The sequence below is a fragment of the Gopherus evgoodei genome, chromosome 6 (assembly GCF_007399415.2).
Source record: "Gopherus evgoodei ecotype Sinaloan lineage chromosome 6, rGopEvg1_v1.p, whole genome shotgun sequence".
NCBI classification, from domain to species: Eukaryota; Metazoa; Chordata; order Testudines; family Testudinidae; genus Gopherus; species Gopherus evgoodei.
The window spans coordinates 65,077,864-65,099,404 of NC_044327.1; the positions used below are offsets into that span (position 1 = coordinate 65,077,864).

Here is a 21,541-nt window from a genome sequence, read left to right on the forward strand (position 1 = left end):
TAATTGACTCAGTATTGTAACATTTTTTATTCTCTGTTTGAAGAACTATGTATTTTTTCTTTTCTGTATTTTGAAGTTGCAGGGTGTGTGTGTGTGTGTGTCTTTTGCATATTGCTGCACTTGGTCCAGGCTAAATTGAAAACTGGGATGTTTGATATGTGTTCCCAAGTTAATATTTTCTATAGTGCTACAGTAGTTCTGTAACAGTATTAATACACGCTGGATCCTGCTGGCCATTTGTGCCCTCCTTCAGTTGCTTCTTATATTGGAAAGCATGGCAAGCTCTTCAGCCATGTCACCAGAGGGACAAAAACACCAGCACACCATGCTCTCAAGCTCTCCATCAACATGCAAGGGGGTGCATGCCCCAGCCCTGCCTGGCGCCCCCTGCAAAGCCATTCATGGATTCGTAGGATTGAGCCAGATGTGGTAACTTGATTATACCGAAGCCTTAACCTTGGTTGATGGCAAAGATTATGTCATGGAAGTCATGGATTCCGTGACTTCCAGAGACCTCTGTGACATTTTCTGCTTGAGACCCAGAGCAGGAGGGCTGGATCTGTCAGCTGGCCGGGGTCCTGGAACTCTGAGCCACTACAGGCTTCGGGGTGCGGGGGCAGAGCTGTCAGCCATTGCAGCGGTGAGTGCTGGATCCCCTCTTACCTTTCCACAGCAGGGCTTGGGCTCTCATCCCTCCATCAGCCCCATTTTGTCATGGCTATTTATAGTAAAAGTCACGTGCAGGTCACGGGCAATAAACAAAAATTCATGGAAGCTCGTTTTGGGGTTTTTTTTGTTATTGTTTTTTTGGGGGGGGAGGATGATTTCGGGTTTTTTTTATTGCCCATGGCCTGTCTGTGACTTTTACTAAAAATAACCATGACAAAATCTTAACCTTAATCATTGTCGTTCAGGCTGATGCAACGGTCCTCAGTAGACTGTGCACGTTTGATGATGATGATCCTGATAAAATTATACTCTGTAGCAACCGTGAGTGTAAATATGCATGGGTGAATCACGTGTGTGGTGTTAATTAAACAAATTTCAAATAGAGGCTGGGGACAGGGGGAGAGACTAGAGACCTGAATCCTCCTCCCAATGAGTGATGCTGTTTTTGGTCTTCGAAGCACTACCAGCTCAACTGCAAGTAGCTGTGATACGGAGTTCACAAAGGAGGATGAGCAGAGGTTGAAGGATTACATCCAGCAGCTGAAGAATGACAGGGCAGCAGTCAAGCTGACCATGTTGGAGCTGGAGAGCATCCATATCGATCCCCTTAGTTATGATGTCAAACCTCGTGGAGACAGCCAGAGGCTAGATCTGGAAAATGCAGTACTGATGCAGGAACTCATGGCAATGAAGGTATTTTATAACCCACTGTCTTTGCCCCTGATTGCTTCATTGTATTAGAGAGAGGTAACTAACAGTGATGCTCCGGACCACTATGAGACCTGAACATCCCAAAGGACATTGTGACAATAGCAAAGGTGTGCACAATTTACCCCTCTCTATCAGATTATGGCATAACCTAACCCTGTCACGTGCCCTGTGCTATAGCTGAAAGGTTGTAGCATACCCGCAGCCCTGTATCCTGTCCTGTCCATTAGACCTAAACTATTCAATAGGGACCTTAGTATTATGCAACACTGTAACCTCATTGCTTGCCCCCACCACATCCAATGCAAATCAATATAGTGTCCTTTGTGCTTGTTTATTTTTATATTAAATTGTTGTGCTGCCCCCATATTTTCCTCTGCTGCAGGTATTTGAATTGCAGTGCATAACTGCATTGTGAAAGTTGGTAGTGAGGCGCTGGGAAATAGTGACAGTGGGGTGTTTTGCACCCAGGAGATGGGTTGAGAATTTCTCATTCCCTCTTTCCCACCCAACTCCTCAAGCCACTCTTGATAGCGACTAACTGTCCCACTGCACTCCACCTAATATCTGGTACTATATCCAAGAGCAACAAGCAGGCATATTCATTTGACATTTCTGCTAAAAGAAAAGAAATGAAATAATTAAAGTTGACATTTTAATTTGCCATCAGACTTTCCTGTTAGCACCCCTTGGCCATGAATGGGAACAGTTCACTCCGCAATCAAAGCTGTAGTATCAGCATGCCTGCAGACTCAGGCAGCCATCACTGCACCTCTTCATATTTTGATGCAACCTAGATAGGGGAAGACACTTACTTTTTTTTTCTCTTTTAAAGAACGCTTTGATTCTGGAACATAATTAGCTGTACAGCAATTTGACAATGATTTGTAATTGCATTATACATGGAGCCCCTGGCATACTCACTACCCTCATTGTAAGGGCATAGCATGCCTAGTCCCCTTTCTCTCTGAAAGTGTGTTTGGTAGAATCACAGACCTGGGTGGCATCTAGCTGGGTTGGAGGTCACGTTCCACGAGCCCAGGTAGTGAGAGAGGGCATTAGCAATGACCAAGTCTGTGTGCGTTAAGCAAGGACTTCAATCCATGGTTCTAAATTTATGACACAACAATCAAGAAGCCACATGCTTGCAGTACGGAACTATGACAGCAGAGGTGCTTGAGGGAGACCAAAAGCATGAGACAGTACTGCTAATGTAATGTTTCATTACCTCACTCACAAGCTTGTGCGTGTACCACTCTGAGAGAACACTCGAAGCTTTATGTACTGAGGCAGAACAAAGCCACCTCCATTTCATATTGCCTCAGGAAAGAAGAAGGACTTGTTAAAAGCTATCATCCTGAAGGCTCTTAAGTGGTCACCAGTTCAGAGCAATATCTTGACACTGTGCTGCAACATAGAGTCGGGGTGGGAGTAGAGGAGATTTTCAGTGGTGGGGTTAGTTAGGACTAAACTGTGACCTCTGAGGCCTGATCTACGTCCATAGTTATACTGATATAACTAATATATGATTTTGTACCAATTTAGTTAAACTGGTACAGCATTGTGTGTGGATCTTCTTATATTGGTTTAGCCTGGGCTTATAACCAGGTAAAACCAATATGACCAGGCTTAAACCATTGTAAGCATGTCCTCAGTGTTGCATCAGATTAACAAAATCATTTTAGATTAAACCAGTGCAATTTCTGTGTGCAAGTCCTAAACATACATATCAATATCCTCAATTGTGCATTTGCTTTCCTTCCTCTCCTTCCTCTGAGAATAATTTTTAGGGGGTAGGGAGGTGAGCTTTTTAGAACATTGAGAGACAATCACTCCTATTTCCTTCTGCTTTATCCTCACGCTCTGATGCTCTACTTCACAGCCACCATCTCCCTGATCTAGGAAAATTGATGGGAGAGACTCTCTTTGGAGTCCATGGGCAACGCTCCTCACTCAGCAATAGGCATCGATTCACAGATTTTAAAGCCAGAAGGGACTATTATGCTCATCTAGTCTGACCTCCTGCATAACATAGGCCTAAGAACCTCATCCTGTCATTTTTATATCAAGACCGTTATTTCAGTTTGAGCTATAGCGTATTGTTTTAGAAAGATATCTAGTCTTAATATAATGATTTCACGTGAGGAAGAATCCACCACATCCCTCGGCAAGTTGTTCCCGTGGTTAATTATTACCCTCATTGTTAAAAATTTGTACCTTATTAGAAGTCTGAATTTATCTAGCATCAGCTTCCAACTATTAGATCTCATTATGCTTTTTTCTGCTAGTGTAAAGAGAGCAGAAATCTCTTCCTTGTGTAGGCCCTTACCAAGTCACCTCTTAACATTTGCTGGTATAAACTAAATAGATTGAGCTTTTAAAGTCTCTCATTATTAGGCCAGTCCTTGAGTCATTCTTGTAACTCTCTTTTCTGATCCCTTTCTAATTTTCTAACATCCTGTTTGAAGTGGGGACACCGTTTTCCAGTTAATAGTCACAATAGTACTTTATACAGAGGTAACACAACCTCCCTACTCCTCCTTGGTATTGCCGCCTTTACGTATCTGGGAATTGTGTTCACGCTCCTAGCTACACCGTTGCACTGGAAGCTCCTTTTCAGGTGGTTGTCCACTCTGACTCCTAAGTCCTTTTCATTGTCACTGCTTTCCAGGATACAGTTCCCCATCCTATAAGTGTGACCTACATTGTTTATTTCTAGATATATGACCTTGCATTTGGCCGTATTAGAACACATTGTTCAAATGATACTAGATGCTCCAGGTCTGCCTGTATAACTGACCTCTACTTGTCATCATTTACCACTCCACTAATTTTTATGTCACCTACAAATTTTAGCACTGACTTTATATTTTCTTCCGGATAATTGATAAAGATATTGAATGGCACTAGGCCAGGAACAGATCTCTGTGGGACCCCACTAGAAATACTCCTGTTGGGTGATGATTCCCCATTCACGGTGTTACTTTTTGCAATCTGTCAGTTAACCAGTCTGTCAGTTTTTACTCCATTTAATATTGGCTACATTAACAAAATATTCACTATACTAAATTATCAAAATGTCATGCAGGACTAAGTCAAATGCCTTACAGAAGTCTAAGTATAATATGTCAGCAAGTTACCTTGATCAACCAAACTTATGATCTCATCAAAAAATAACAAGTTTGTCTGACAAGATCTGTTCCCATATGACTGTGTTGATTGGCATTAATTGTGCTATCACTCTTTAACTCTTTACTGATTGCATCCCAATCAGCCTTCCCGCAATTTGTCCTGGAATTGATGTTAAGTTAACTGGCCTATGGTTAGTCCAGCACTGCTGAATGATACAAGGCTTTCCTCTGTCAGAGCTACTTCTGCTGCCTCCTCTCCCAGTCTGAGCACTGTGTTTTTGGGCAGAGAGAGTATTGCCCTTCTCCTCCCTCTACAAGAATGTTAATCTAACTAAATAAGCACTGGAATGTTTTGATATCTTCTTCACTGATCGTGGACTTTCATGGGAAAGTAAGATTCTTTGGATTAATATGACACCCCTTCCAGATTTTTTGGCCTCAGAATATGATTTCAGGTAAAAACTGTGGCCACGTTTCTGGAGTAAACCATATAGAAAGGAATTGCTGTACTTTTAGATATGTTCAGATGGTGTATGAGAGCAGATCTGATTTGTGGGCATGGGGAATGGACACGCTGACATTATAACATACATACATACATACATACATACAAGGGTTTCCTATGAGAAAGTTTCCAACAATATTGTAACCATCTTGTTGCAGGCAAAGAGGGTGCCCGAGGCAAGCAACAGTGGTTCGTGCCTGGAGTGCTTAGCGCCAATAAACACACCAGGGTGGAGAAGCAAGCAAAGTTTATTTGAGATCTCAAAGCGGTGCTGGGAGACTTGACATGCCTCAGATCCAGCACGCCTACACAAACGGCTTTTCCCTTTTTATAAGTTTTTTTTTTCCTCTTTCTTCTTTCTTCCTCCCCCCTCCTCCTCCTCCTTACTCCCCCTGTAGCAATTATGTAAGCGCAGGTGCATTAAGTAATCTTGGCTGCGGCAGCTCGTTAGTAAGTTTTCCTTCTGCAAGTTATCTTATCCTTCTGCTAAAGATGCACAGGCCTCATTATTTCTGCTTTAGACCAGTTAGAACTGTTGCAACTGATAACGGCTGTTACACCTGACCTTTTAGGTCGATTAAAGTTCAAACATGGAGGGGCTCTTGAATGCTGAGGCCTAAAACCAGGAAGGCTCCATACCCTTGTGGCCTTCCACCCTCCCAAGTTACTTAGGGTTATGCTTAGTGACACCAACAATCTGTCTTGCAGGAGAATTATTTGTGGAAACAAGCTTTTAAAATTAAGCTTCCTTGTAAAGTATCAGTATCTTTCTTCTGTGTCAGATTCAGAGAGGAGGCAAAACTAGTGTAATGTTAACCTTTTTCAGAACCTCTCAACAGTTAGGATAAGTTACACTGACAGACTGTCTTAGGTCTTCACACCTGCTTTCAGCATATCACTTGCTCCTTTATCATCATCTCTGAATTTGGTCCTGGGAGTCTGAGTTAGGGTGACCAGACGTCCCAATTTTGTAGGGACAGTCCCGATTTTGGAGTCTTTTTTTCTTATATAGGCTCCTATTACCCCCCACCCCCTGTCCTGATTTTTCACACTTGTTATCTGGTCACCCTAGTCTGAGTGCAAGATGGTATGACTAAAAAGAAATATATATTACACGAGTTCAGACTTCTCTCTGAGTAGGACCTCTTATGGCTCAAGGGGATAGTTCTCAACATTTGTGGTTATTTTTACTTATAAATATAATACATAATTATATTCAATACCAATAATATATTTACACCAGAAAATTCTCTACTGCTGCCTGTGTCTGTAAATGTTCTTTGTTTAGATAATACATTTGAATCGTATGAGCGATTCCTAAATTAAAAATTCATTGAAAATTAAATTTAAACCCCATCTTGGCAAGCAGCGCAAACATGATTTCATTCACTGTAACACTCTGTCTCCCTTTTGTGTACAGTTCTATGAAGTGGTATCTTGATGTGATTGTCTGTGTGTCTCCAACAGGAGGAGATGGCAGAGCTTAAGGCACAACTGTACCTGCTAGAGAAAGAGAAGAAAGCACTGGAGTTGAAACTCAGCACTCGAGAGGCTCAAGAGCAGGCCTATCTAGTTCACATTGAGCACCTGAAGTCTGAAGTAGAAGAGCAAAAAGAACAGAAAATAAGATCTCTCAGCTCCACCAGTAGTGGCAGCAAAGACAAATTGGGCAAGGTCAGGAATTAATGCAAGTCTCCAGAATCAGAGTAAACATAACTAAAGACATTTCATCTCCCTGTCATTACTAGTTTTAAGCATGTTAATCATCCCTGCTTTCTCCCTTCCATCCACACACACACACATCTTTCTCCATCTTCCAGTTGACATGTATTATATGTCAGGTTAAGATTTCATCATGGTTACTTTTAGTAAACTTCACAGATAGGTCACAGGCAATAAACAAAAATTCAGAGAAGCTCGTGACCCATCCGTGACTTATTAAAAATAACTGTGACAAAATCGGGTTGGGGGCACGGATCCAGCACCTACTGCTGCTGCAGTTCCCAGGTCCCCCAGGTGCCTGTGGTCGCTCAGAGATCCAGGGTCCCCACCACCTGTGGTGGCTGTGAGTGCCAGAGTTCCCACCGCTGCCCAGGGTGACTTGGAGCTGTGGAAGCTGCCCACAACCAGAGCTCTGAGGTTCCCCTGCCACCAGTGGCTGAGAGCTCCAGCCCTACCGCACCTGGGTTGAAGCAGAAAATGTCATGGAGGTCTATGGAAGTCACAGATTCTGTGACCTCTGTGACATAATCTTACCCTTAATTATATGGCACCTTCCATCCTGGGATCTCAGACACTGCAAAGTTAAGCCCATGTCCCCTGAGCAAAATGTAGTTATAAATTCTGAGATGACGACAATCATTCGATACTAGCTACTACTGCCAACTTTATTGTCATCTGACTGTTGTATCGCCTTGAAAGTCAATAGTGATGGGGTCCGTGCATCCAGAAATAAACTGAGATACATTAGTGCTCATTTCACTAGGAAGTGGCTGGAGATTTAATTATAAAACTCCCTCGCTATGCAGGCAGGTACCAATGGTTGGGGGGGGGGGAATAATTTCTCCTTAAATTAACAAAATCTGTGTAAGTTTATAATTTTTCTAAGGAAATAGGGACACCCTAGATAGAGTGACCAGACAGCAAATGTGAAAAGTCAGGACAAGGAATGGGAAGTAATAGGAATCTGTATAAGAGAGAGACCCCCAAATCGGGACTATCCCTATAAAAGCAGGACATCTGGTCACCCTAACCCTAGAAATTCTATAATCCCATGCCTACGCTGCTGTATCCCTTTGTTCCTCTGTCCCTGCAAAGCCTCAGCAGCAAAAAAAAATTACAGAAGTGTCCCTCTGTATTTTTGACTACACATCATTTGAATGTCTGCTTGCTCACTGTGCTTTTTCCCTTCAAACCTGGTGTCAAAAGTGAAATAAGACACCAGAGAATGTATGCTCTATAGCAGAGTTCTGCAAATTATTTATTATTGTGGGATGGTTTGCAAAACATTGGGTGAGTCTGTGGAATATAATGCATTGACCCATCTCTAGGTGCAGTGACGTTTTTACCTGACTCTTGTGTTGTTTATACTGATTTAATTTTAGCTCAGTTTTAAAAGCAGTTGTAAGATTAAAAGTGCTCATAGTCGTTCCCCCCCCCCCTTAAGGTGATGAGTAACTCTTAGTAAGGGGATCTTGCTCATTTCTCAGGAATGCACAGATGGGACCACAACACCATTAACCCTAGCTGAGCTGAGACCATATAACGACAGTGAACTGGCTGCAGAACTGACAAATGCACTCAGACGGTAAGCACCTTCTTCCACTTCCTGGAGACATTACTTATTCCACAGTCCTACGGTAAGATTTAATTCTGGGTTGTATCTTTTAATCTGGCACGTTTTGTAGGGATCGTCAGAGGTTTGCCCATGAGGAGGAACCAGGACTAAATTTTTCTAACAGTTGTTCTCTGCTTGTTGTGGTTCACTTGTTGTTTTTTTTTAATTTATAAATTGCTCTGTGGTGCTCATCTCCATGGTCCCTAAACTTTTCAGAAATGTGAATGAATTTTAGCCTCACAAAACCTTTGAGAGGTAGGGAAATACTGTTATTTCCATTTTACCCATGAGGAACATGAGGCATGAACAGGTTAAGTGATTCGCTCAAGGTCACCAGGAGATCTATTGTAATGCTGAGATTAGAATCCAGAGCTACAGCTAAGAAGGTTTGGCCCCAGGTCAGTAGTTGGATGGGAGACCACTGAAGAACCCCTAGGTGCTGCAAGGAGAAGTTTTGTTGATTCAAAAGCAGCATTCACTCTGAGTACCAAACTAGTGCCATGGCATGGTGATAAGGTTGCTGTTTTGGCTTTCAGATGAGATACAAAACGGATGTCTTGAAAACTTTTTTTCGTTAATAGGTAAACTTTTAAGCTGAAGTCCATATGCAGTTGCACACCTACTACATATTCCCATATGTAATGGCTGTAATTGTGCACTGTATGTGGTGACTTAAAGTGAAAAGTTATTTAGATGCCTAAATGTCATTTATATGCACGTTCTGCCAGCCTCCAATTTTTTTTGCAAGAGACCAGCTGCCCAGTTCCTGCTATGATAATTGTATTCTACCTACCTAAAATTACAGTAACCGTTTCAGTTTGAAAAATACATACATCTGCATTTCTGGCCTAAAAGCTGTATATAGTGTTGATGTGGCCCATCAAGACAGTTGCTATGCTTCACTCCAGAGGCAACTTCATTTCAGTCTTTAAGTATGTAATGTACAAAGAGAGATCCCTGAGGATGAAAGGCATTATATAAATTTAAGGTCATTACTACTGTAAAATCAATACAGCTAATATTATTTGCTTCCTAGTCTCAAAGTTGCAGTTGCTGAATATTTAGCTTGGCTGGTGCAGTAAACAAAAAATGTTGTGGTTAAAAAATTGGAATTTGTTTGTGAGGGTGTGTTCCGTTGGGTAAAACCTGGCTGGGTAAGTGAGTTGAATAATAATTTTTCAAGAGCCTTTTGCCTAGCCCAATGAAGAACAGTCCTGGCACTGAGAGTTGGGTCAGCATTATATGTTTTCTTTCCAGCTGTAGCTTTTGAATTTTATTGCCTTTTGCTCCCAGGTTTCAAGATGGGACCTCTGGCCTTACCTAGCAGAGATTGAGTAGAGTCACCAAGTGTGGTTTGCTGACTAAACACAGAAAAACTTCAGTTTATCAACTGCACCATAAGTCAGTTAGCATGGATTTCCAGTTAAGGGCCTAGTAAACAAATAGTGAGTGCAGCCAATTGGGTAGGAGGGGAAAGAAAAAATAATCAGATTAAACTGCTCATAAAGTTAGGAGCTTACACTCTTTGTATAATGGAAATCGGACTGTTAGTTACAGCCATGTTACATGTGATTGTTGCTGCCAGCTGGGCTCCAGCACGATTTCCATGATCAGTGGGGACAGGAATTTGTACTGAGAACTGTGCCAGCCGAATCAGGCAATAGGCTAATCGCCTTATGTAGTCTGTTGATTTTTAAGAGAGTTTTCAGAGAAAAAGTCCTATCCCCAGAGCCAAGGGAAACTATGCTAAACCCTGATTGGCAGCAGCTGTGTTTAAAAAAAATCTATATCATTGTACTTAACTTGGTTTTGATCTCAGCGTAGATGCGGGCCTGAAAGATCTAAATAAGGTTTATGTAACTCTGAATCCACAAAAGGACCTTTTCATCATTAAAGCAACTATAATGATGTTTATGTGTGCACAACAACACTAACAGCCACTATGAGCTGAGTTTTGCCATGGGGGGGGGGGGTAGAGTTGAGGGGGACAGGACTGATGCCCTGAGAGCGGGTGTGCAGATTTCTCTGTCCCGCTCCCACTTGCATCTCAGGAGGATGTATTATCAGTGCCTCCTGTACTCCTTGAGAAATTTGTGAAGACACCACTCCCTGAATAAGCATTGCTAAAGCAATAAGTGATTGCTTAACCTCTTGCTTCCAGACAGGGTTGACCCTTGAATTAGCTTCTGAAGTCCACGTAGTTGATCCAGGTCTCCCTAAAATGTCAGTGTAGTGCTCATAGATGAATAAGCACCATGCATCAGAATGTCACCACTCATACAATAAAAAGATGTGCTCTGCTCTTAGGTTTGCCAAGATAACCCTCCAAATGTAAGCTGCAAGTGAAATGAAGAAGTGTTCTCTTCCTGAGTCTGTGAACAACCTTGGAGGAAAAAGCTCTTGGAAGTTATCTCTGGAACCTAATAGTGACATTGCTGAGTGCTACTCATTAGCAGAAACATCCAGCCATTGTGCTTATCATCCATGGTTGTTGGACACAATGGTGAATACTGAGGCACTGAGATAGCTGGTGCCTAAGAGGGGAAAAGAAGGTCACATTCCCCCAAAATGCAGTCACCTCCAAACCTGCCCACAAATGAGAGGGAAAGAAGAGGTGCATTTCTTCCCGGTGGCCAAAAGCCTCAAACACCTTCAGAATGTTATAGGTCAAAACTGCCTCCCACACCTTCCTGGTTGCCAAAAGCACCAACTGTTTCCTATTGGCTGTCAAAGCCTATAGCTTCCCCCCAAATGATCTTTCTTATGCAGTTGCTGCAGAACATATGGGGGCCTTCTCTGTTGAAGTAATGCTAATTATATTTTAAAATAGTGTATTGCTGTGAAAAAGCAGAGGAAGATTGTCTTGTGCAGGAAAAAAATAGACATTGACATAATGATTTGGAAGCATTTATTTTTTTCATGGCCTGTAGCTAGTTTTGCAGCAACATCACTACCAAATATACTCAGTGCTGCAGTGCTTGCTTAACCTCTTTCTGTGTCCAGACAGTGTTGACCCTTGAATTAGCTTCTGAAGGCCTAGGAGTTCCCTAAAATGTCAGTGTAGTGCTCATGAATTATTTTGGGAGATCCAACAAAAGGATCATATTCTTTTGACCTTGTTGGTTTGGTGCATATTTGTATTTGTACCCATAGGTGCCGACTTCCACTGTTCCTGGTGGGTGCTCGGCCTTGCCCCGCCCCCATTCCACCCCCTTCCTCCAAGTCCCTGCCCCTGCTCCGCCTCCTCCCCTGAGCGTGCTGCATCCCCGCTCCTCCCCGTCCCTCCTGGAAAGTCCTAAGCACCACTAAACAGCTGTTTGGTGGCAGGAAGCGCTGGGAGGTAGGCAGAAGAGCGGGGACGCGGCGCACGGGATGGGGAGGAGGGAAGCTTGACTGCCAATGGGTGCAGAGCACCCACTAACTGTACCCTGTGGGTGCTTCAGCCCCGGAGCACCCACGGAGTCGGCACCTATGTTTGTACCAGTTTTACAGGTTCCCTTGTCACAGGTGCTTTGGAACCAACTTGACAGTTTCTCCTGACTGTGTACACTGTGAAACTCCCATCTAATGTGCTTTCACTGTAGACCTCTTACCTCTTCTCTTCTATAAACAAGTCACATGCAAAGTAGTAGTTATCTGCAAGTTGCATGCTATAAAGTCACATTTGGGCTACCAGGTTTCCACTATTATAGACTGAGGTGGGCGGGCAGGCTGGCTGTCTTGCTTTGTTGGTTCATGCCAGCTTCTGGCTGAATGTAAATCTGCCCCATTCCCCAAAATATATATTTAGCACTGCTTTGTTTCTCTTTTTATGGTCTAATAGAATGCTTTAACGGATGTCCAAAGTGAAGACATTTGACAGTCTCAAGACAATGAGTAATGGTGCCGCACAGATTGTTGGCAGGAAATATCTTGTGTTCAGAATGGAGTGAAAAAATATTCCCAGCAGCCTGATGGCATCGCATTATGTTGTGTCATGCCAGAAACCAGGGCTGTAAGAGAGGATTTGTTGGAATTCCCAACTGCCAGGAATAGCGGAGGCTCAGCATGGCAGTGGATGCTGACAGAGTCTCTGAGGGGACCCATAAGTAGTACATTCCTTGCTGCTGTGCTCTCCTCTCCAGCTGTGGGAGGGAGGACCGTAGCTTTGTCCATTTCACGTCATACTTATTAAATTTATTATCAGGCCATGAATGCTTATGGCAGCTATTCTGCAGGGAGGAGGAAATGAGAAAAATGTCCTGTAGAGAACGAACTTGCCTGCAGGGAGATTGATATGATGTACCTGGGTCTTATTTAGTCTCTGATTCCTAAAACTTCTGTGAAAAATGGATGAGAATCTCTGCATCCCCTTAAGCCAATACAGCAATATTCTGATGTGTTAGGCCCTCTCACATTCTTTAACCATCCACAACAAAACTAGAGTTTTATAATAGCTTTGGTGTCTGTGTGGATTTTTTTGTAGTTCTTTATATTTATTAAAATGCTTGGCCAGGAGGACTGATGGCTTCAAGGATTGGTAATGGGATACAAAGCCCTTCACCAGTCACCAGTTCAAATCCGGAACAGATCAATACTGGCCAAAAGTCATTACATCTGATGGCTGTTCAGAGTCAGTGATCTCAGTCCAGTGGATTATTGTCCACATCACAAAAGCCACCATTCCACTTGACACCCGTGTTGTGACAGCCTCAGCAGAGAGGCCAAAGGTCAACTGGGCATGGAGACTAGCCTAGCAGAGGAAAGTTGAGGCCGTACAGTGAAGCGGGCAGTTCCACTGCACGTGCTATGCTAGTTCTGTGCATAAAGAGGCTATGGTCTGCGGGCTGTCAAACACTGGCCCCTCCTCCAGTACTAAACACACCAACACACATGTTCTGCGCAGAGATTACTCCTCATTGCTCAGTATTTATCATTATTCCACCTGCCTCCAGAGCAACGGACGCTTCCATTAGTGTGTTGAAAAGCTGCCTCATTTCACTATAGCTTCTAGAATTTCCTAGGTGTTCTCTAGTGAGAGACAGTCACATTCTTATAGACTCTCCAAAAAGATCCCCATGCTTGTTGTAGTAGCAGCGCCCTGGTATTTGGAGATCAGCAATGTCACAGAAAGCTGTGCTGAATCATGATGGTGGCCATTTCTTCACATAATGCCAGTTACCTTTGGACCAAACTGCAAAGTTTGAATTCAATCTTCTGCGCTGCTTACGGCTGTTTGGATCTGAGGCAGGGCCGCCCAGAGGATTCAGGGGGCCTGGAGCAAAGCAATTTTGGGGGCCCCTTCCATAAAAAAAAGTTGCAGTATTACAGAATAAAATATTCTTGTGGGGGCCCCTGCAGGGTCTGGGGCAAATTGCCCCACTTATTCCTCCCCCGCCCCCCCGGCAGCCCTGATCTGAGGTTTGGGTTCAGCTCTTGATGGCAGTGATATCCAGCCATGTAGCTGGGATCCTGACTTGGATAAGTGTCTCCAAAATTCAGGTGTGTTTTGAACACATATTGGGCCTGCTCTTGCAGACCAAAAGAGGAAAGCGAAACTACAGTGTATTGTAATGACCCAAAGGAACAGTGACAATTAAAAAGTGCCACAATGAAGTGTCCCTTTCTGCCATGCTGCAGCTCAAACCGTACCTGCAGATGTCAATAAAGCTTTTATGTATTAAAAAGCAACCTGTCAATTTTCACACAGCATTTTGTCTGCTCCTTTTTGGCAGTTATTTCACATTTACCTCTTTCCTTGACCTAATTATTGAGTGCATTAAATGGGGTCAAGGGGCTTGGAACTTAATAGCATTTCAGAACCAAATTTTGTGACAGGCTGCAGCGAAGTCACAATGACATAGTCATTTGCAAAATTCAAGGATCCCTGCCTTTTTATGCCTCGACCATTATCCAGAGATTTGGGAAGTGCAGCACAGGGTCTTGAAAATGTCTGTATCAGTGGTGGGCAACCTGTGGCCTGCGGCTTGCATGCAGCCCATCGGGGTAATCTGACTGTGCACCACGAGATATTTTGCTGAGGCTGATGGTCCACAGGCACTGCCTCTCGCAGTTCCCAGTGGCCAGGAACAGCAAACCTCAGCCACTGGGAGCTGCAGTGCCTGCAGACAGTCAACATCAGCAAAATGTCTCACGGCATGCAATCAGATTACCTTGATGGGTGCAGGTTGCCCACCACTGGTCTATATGCTGTATAATATAATAAATCACTGCCAAGAGATAAACCCCAAGAGAAAGTGTGTAGTGGCATGCTGGGACAGACTCCTCAAGAACACAGGGGGAGGGGGCTAGCTATTTTGACATTTTTCACCAATAACCGGTATCCTTTGTTTTTTAAGTAAAATTAATAGCGCTGATCACCACAGGATAGTCACCCAAATCACTAAGCAACTATACAACTTGACAGAATTGTCCATCTGTACTCGGCCCAGAACTGGAAAAGCTCCAGGTCAGGACGACGCTGTGCAGGAAAGCTTGACCAGGGAGCGCCTCCACTGTGCCCCTCTAAGTATAGTGAAGAGTCCCTCGCATCCATAAGCACCACTGGTTTGATTTTAGAAGTGCCAAACCTCCACAGCTCTCTTGGATTTCTGAGCGACTTCTGAACCTCTGATCATCAGGCCACACACAGAATAGTGCAGTGCTCCTGCCCACAACAGCAAAACAAACTTTAAAGCATTTAACATCTTTCCTCCTTTTCCTTCAAACAGTCAAACCGGTGGCAGGAAACAACACTGCAGGTGTCTGTGATCCAAACACACTCGTGAGTTGGATAAATGTCATATCTAAAGAAAGTGACAAGGAGTCTTGTGGCACCTTCTAGACTAACAGACGTATTGGAGCATAAGCTTTCGTGGGTGAATACCCATTTCGTCAGATGCATGTGGTGGAAATTTCCAGAGGCAGGAATAAATATGCAGGCAAGAATCAGTCTATAGATAAGGAGGTTAGTTCAATCAGGGAAGATGAGGCCCTCTTCTATCTGAAAAGGCTTTTTCCCCCTCTAGCTTTTTAGGGGTATTTTGTTACTGTTGCTATTAAGGAAACAAATATTTCTGGGTGGCCCTCTGTCATAAACAGATAGTTAAGGGTTAATGTCTCTTTTACCTGTAAAGGGTTAACAAACAGGGAATCAAACACTCCACCAGGGGACCAATCAGGAGACAAGATACTTTCAAATCTCGATGGAGGGAAGCCTTTGTTTGTGTTTTGGGGGTTTTGCTTTGTTCTCTCTGGGCTCTGAGAGTGACCGCACATACCTACAGGCTCTCTAATCTTCTATTCCAGTTTTGTGAGTACAAAGGTAGAAAGGCGGTATAGTCTTTTTATTTGTTTTCCTTTATTTGCAAATGTGTAGTTTGCTGGAAGTATTTTCAATTGTATTTTGCTGGCAGGGAGGCTTCCTTCTAGTTTCTATAAGCTGACAGACCCTGTAACTTTTTACCATCTAAATTGCAGAGATAAACTTTTACCTTTTGTCTTTCTTTTTATTAAAAGCTTTGCTTTAAGACCTGTCTGATTTTTTTCTCCTAGTTAAGGCTCAAAGGAACTGAGTCTGTGTACACCAAGGAATTGGTGGGGAGAAGGGAAAGAGAGCAGGGGGGAGAAGGGAAAAGTGAATTTCCTCTTTGTTTTAAATTCATGGAGTTTGAATCTGGATTGCCTCTGGGTGAAGGGAAAAGAGGAGGGGGGGAGGTATCATTCCTCTCTGTGTGGTGATTCAAGGAGTTTGAATCACGGTGATCTCCTAGTGTACCCAGGGCGGAAAGGAGCTGGGAGGAAGAAAGGAGGGGGAAGGGAAATGGTTTGTGCCCCTTTTTTGTGTTCCATATTACCTGTCCCACCTTGAGTGAACGATGTAACCTTGCTGTTTAATTGGTTTTAGGGATGCTACATGCAGTGCTGAGATTGGTGGTTAGTTTTAAGCTGCTAATGGAAAGAGGATTGAGCTGCAATGGTTTTAAACATATTGTCTGTGGTCGCTTGAGAAGAGGGAAGTTGAGCTTCCTCTGGAATGGCTGGTGGCAGAATCAGAAACTACAAGTGTGTGTCATCCTGTCTTACAGGAGTAGGACAATGCATTGCATGTCCTCATAAGCAGTCATAGTGAGTAGGGTAAGACATCCTGGGCCAAACCTGCAGCAAGTGTGGGGAGACTAAATTGACAGAAAACTTCAAAAAGTTTGCTCTGTCTTGTGTGGGACCAGAGTTTGGGATTCTCTGCCCAAATTGGATTCAGAGCATTTGATGTGGCTAGATGTCTGAAAGTAGAGAAACATTGTTAACTAGCCTTTCCACTGAAACCGTTCCATAAGCTTGAGCCAAAGCTCTTTAAAGCAACTCAGCAGTTGTCCACTTTAATTCCACTCAGCAATTGTTTTGGTCTTAAATGTAAACCAAGATTCTCCATTACTACCATGTCAATAATTTCAATGAATAAGTGGTACTGTTTTTCAGAGGCTGCTGCTGTGCATTAGGCCTGTGAGCTACACATACTCGAAAAGTAGTTTTTCCCTTCAGAACATTGCAGGCAGAGATTTTCCCAAATGACTTGTTTAGTTCCCTGCTGACTGTTCACTGCAGCAGGGAGTTATTAACTAATTGAATCAGAACCATAGTCTCCTGTGTGATTTGCTTGCAGGCATATCTCTGATCACAGGCTCATTTCCTGTCCGTGCACACATGCATCAGTTTTCTCTGCATGCATCTCACACAAGATGTGATGTGCTGCTGCTATGTTTTCTCTACTCTCTGTTGCTGCAGGATCAATTGGAAAAGGAAGGTGTGGGAGGTGAGAGCAAAGGTGATGATCTTCAGAATGCTAAACAAAAACAAGTTGTAAGGTTGAAACAGCTACTGAATTTAGGGTGTGTAGACATTTGAGTGTTCCTTTTAAAATAGTTAATTCTCTCTCATTTAAATGTAAACATTCAGACACCATCATAGATTCATTCTGAAAGGATGCTGTGTTATAAATAGCACAATTATTTTAACATGTTCTGTTTTATTAAACTTGCATTTGCTGATTCTTCTTATTCTGCTGATTTATAATAGCAATCAGGAAAGTGAAGCCCTGCTCAGAATTCCATAAATGCATATAGCATTTTAGTGCATTAATGAAATACAAAGTGCACCTCCCAAGTTCCTTATCACTCAGATACAAAATACAGAACAAATGACTGGAAGGGCACAAATATTAGGAGGATTTTCACATGCCAAAATGGGATCTCTTAGCTAATTGGGGATACTAAGGAAGTTCTGAATGCACAGAGAATATTTTCACAAGATCTTACAAAGGGATAGAGAGACTGCTGATATACCAGCATTTGCAGCTGTGATGAAGTCTCTGGCATACTGGTAAAAATGGAAAATACAACATCTTGGAGGAGAGAACTTGAATTCATGTGTTTCGGTTGTTCAGCCAGTCTGCAAACAAATCTCAGTTTCACTAATTCCAAAACAAATTAGTAGATGCTGGATGAATATCTCTTTGCTTTTGCTGCCGCTTCAGTGTCCATATGTCTGAGTAGCACTTTTCTGTAGAAAGCTCATTGAAATCAGTGTAATGTAATAAGAAGTATATAGCAGGTACTCAGAATTCAGAAGTGTTGGATCCCTGTGGATTGGTTTGCAGGGGTTCATGAAGTTTCATTCCATCAAATTGCTGCAGTGTCTTTCATTAGAATTCCTGCAAAGGGCAGATGGTTTGATGCTCTTTTCAGCAAACTGCATTCTCTCAGGAAAACAACTGCCTGAATCCTGCCACTGCAAATTAGGAGATTTGTTTCACTTCATAGCCACATTGCAGGCTGCTAGTGGCAGTAAGTGTGGAAGGAGTAGGAGGTGCAGATACACACTGTGAAAGCTCCCGCATGCCCAGGAGGCTCAGGGCTCAGGGCTGAAAAGAATCTGACCAATCTAGGAGGTACTGAGGACAGGTCAGGCAGGAGATGTGCAGTTTCAGTTCCTCTCCCAGGCAGCCTCCCTGTAACAACCCAGAAAAGGGGGGAAATGGGGAAGGAAAGGTAGAGGTACAGATTTAGGCCTGGGCTACGCTAGCGGGGGGGTTCGAACTAAGATATGCAACTTTAGCTATTTTTCGTATAGCTGAAGTCGAAGTATTTTAGTTCGACTTACCTGGCCATCCTCATGGCGGCGAGTCAGCTGCCGCGGCACCCCTGTCGACTCCGCTTACTCCTCCTGCCGAGGTGGAGTACGGGTGTCGATTAGCGGATCGATATATCACGTCCAGCCGAGACACGATAAATCGACCCCTGATGCATCGAACGCTGCCCGCCGATCCGGCGGGTAGTATAGACGTACCTTTAGTCGATAGAGTGTATGGGTTTAGAACTTCCTTCATTGACAAAACTATGTAATAACAGAAGCAAGTCAGTTGCTTGTTTGCTCACAGTGCAAGAAGAGCTCCTAGAAATCTTTTTTTAAAACCCTACTTGTCGTCATTTCTTCCCTAAGGCCTTTGTCACAGGTTGACAACCTTAAAATGAATTGCTGCCTTGCAGGGTTCCTTACTGTGCAAGTTGCTGCAGTGTGGTCTTTGTTTCAGTGCAGTATTTTCTGGCTGATTCTTGATTTTAAATGGGCCTGCATTTTTTTTCCTTTCTCCTTTTCCTTTCTATGTATGTTCATTGTAGCTCACCTACTACTCATGCTGTGTCACAAGCCAGCTTAAATATATCCCACCCACCCACCCACCCCCAAAGTCCCCAACCACCCACCTCTCCAATGCAGGCAGGCACTCAATCTCTGCACTACTCTGTTCAGGTTCTTAAATGGCTCTTAACATTGTAGTATCAGAGCACCTGTCAAAAGTGCATTAAAGCAATGTGACTAATTTCTGTAATGTCTGGTTCGTTCATCTCTGATTCGCTCCACAAGGTGAAATGGGGGGACGTTGTTTTGCTTAAGTAAGGTAAACTATTATCTGTACATTGCTATGTGTTTCTATTAGCTAAAGCAAGGGCAATGAAATGCACCTTGCATTTGGGAGCTGAAAGTGGTGAGATTTGTGATAGTCCTTAGGCCCCTGCCTGACCCCTTCCTCAAAAAACAAAAACAAAAACAAAAAAAGGCCCACCACCTTAGAAACTTAAGAATATGCATGAGTTTGTACAGCAAAGCATTTTAAAGACTTTTCTTAACAAAGATTCTTCCCACCCTCTCATTCTAACCTAACCAGTATATCCTTGACAATACATTGGCATAAGCAGCTACCATTCAGTTTCTCCCTGACTTGTTTCGGCAAAAGCCTTCTGTTGCTGAAGATGGATTTTAAATTTCTTAAACTAACAAGTTAAACGGCTCTTCCTGTGGTTATAAAATGCTGCCACTTTCAGGCCAACACTGGAACTGTGGTCTGGTTAAGAGGCAATTACAGAAAATCTCAGCATAGTCTCAGAGGAATTCAAAAGGTTTCACACACTGTAGTGTGAGAAGTTGGTGTCAAACGGTCTTTAAGGTGCATCATCCCTCAACTCTATTAAAGTGCAGATCTAGACTGGACAGGGTCTCTAGAGAAATGCTATTCTTTGACAATTCTCAGTGATTATGTATCAAAGTGTTCAGTTTACAATTAAAAATATGCTTGTTTCCTAACTGTGAGCCTTGCAAACCCAGGCTAGGCTCAGAAAGTCAAGCTGGGTACTTCTCAGCAGTGCTGCTGGCCAAATCATGTCTTCACACCTGTTTTAGTGACCACTGTCTTCAAGTTAAGCACCTGTGCAACCTCATTACAGTGAGATTCTGCCATCAGTGACACCTGTACAACCCCCATAGTGCTCAGTAGATTTGTACATGTGTTACTGATTAGCTTTGTAATTGAAATTTAGTAAACAGGTTTGTTAATGATGGACAAGATGAACTAGAATCCAATTCTCTCACACTTTGTTGTGTTGGCTCCTATGCATTTATTTTAGGCACTGTAATAGGGATATGTTACTCAGTATACACAAGGCGTAGATCTGTTGAGTAAAGTGATATTTTACAGTGACCTTCAGCGAACTGTACTTTGATATTACTGCAGGGTTAGAATTCAAGCTCTTCTGTATTTTACAGCTGTGTAAGAGAAACTGAGAAAGTGCCATTGTTGGGGGGTTGAGTGTACATTTGGTATGGTGGATACACTATTACAACTACAGTGACTTACATCATTTGTCCAATGGCGTTAATTTGTTTGTATGTTTCCTATATACACAAATTATGGAATATTTTCTTAGGCTAACACAGTAAACAAAAAATTCTCTGGTTTAAAATCAGAATTACATTGTGTGGGGAGCCCTACCAAACAACCTTGAGAGTTGAATAACCACTGCCCAATGACCACATTCGGACAGGTGGAGCTTGGATCAGTACTTTGTCTTGTTTTCAACCATAACTTTTGGATTTCCCTTGTGGCTTCAGAAGTTAGAAACTGCATATCATGATGATGCCTCTAGCCATAAACAGCAGACACTTGTCATGAAGAATTGGGGTTTGTTGATTAAACCACTAAATTAAGGTTATCAGTAGTGCCATAAATTGGACACCATGGATTTCCAGTTAAGGACCTAGAATGAGGTGCCAATGGGGGGGTAAGGGGGAGGGCGGGAGCCCCTCCCTGAGTTTCATACAGGAGGTGTGCAAGCTCCCAGGTGGAGCTCTTAACTACAGCACAGTATTAGTGTGAAATGTAAGTTCTGTAGAGGAGATGTGCCCCTGGGGCAGGGAATCAGTATTTTGTTTACAAACAGAGGCAGAGTGATTAAGATAAGAAAGAGCTGGTGATTAAATTAAGGGTATGGAAGTGTAGCCTGTAAAAGAGGAATCCCTCAGTGGCGGGGAGAAAAGGTTGAGGGGTTGTTTCAGAGAGAACAGGGGATTCAGAAAAAATACAGCAAAGGACTGAGCCTAGGTTACATTCAGAAAAGCGACAGATTTGAGGGCGTAGGTGAAAAGGGATCAAACCTAGGCAAGGGCTACCCGTGTATAGAGAAGTTCCCAGTCTACCTGTGGTACTTATGTAGTCTCATCACCTGAGGCTCACAAATCTAACCTATTTCTCCTTCCAGCCCTTCGGTGAGGTAGAGCAGGTAGTTGAGGGGATAACAGCATTGAAGGGGGTTCCAAAGAGGATGGAGCTCAGCTGTTCTCCATGGTGGCAGATGGCAGAACAAGAAGCAGTGGTCTCAAGTT

General features: G+C 43.1%; 1 protein-coding gene across 5 annotated transcripts in view; it reads left to right on the top strand.

The window, feature by feature from the left end:
• Positions 1–21,541, top strand: part of MCC (MCC regulator of WNT signaling pathway) — a 356,575-nt gene that overhangs the window by 316,479 nt on the left and 18,555 nt on the right. For all 5 annotated transcript variants that reach the window (XM_030566225.1, XM_030566223.1, XM_030566224.1 and 2 more), the window contains 3 exons: positions 1,128–1,362; positions 6,481–6,687; positions 8,223–8,320. In XM_030566225.1, the coding sequence (XP_030422085.1) occupies positions 1,128–1,362; positions 6,481–6,687; positions 8,223–8,320 (540 nt within the window). The remainder of the gene's footprint in view (positions 1–1,127; positions 1,363–6,480; positions 6,688–8,222; positions 8,321–21,541) is intronic.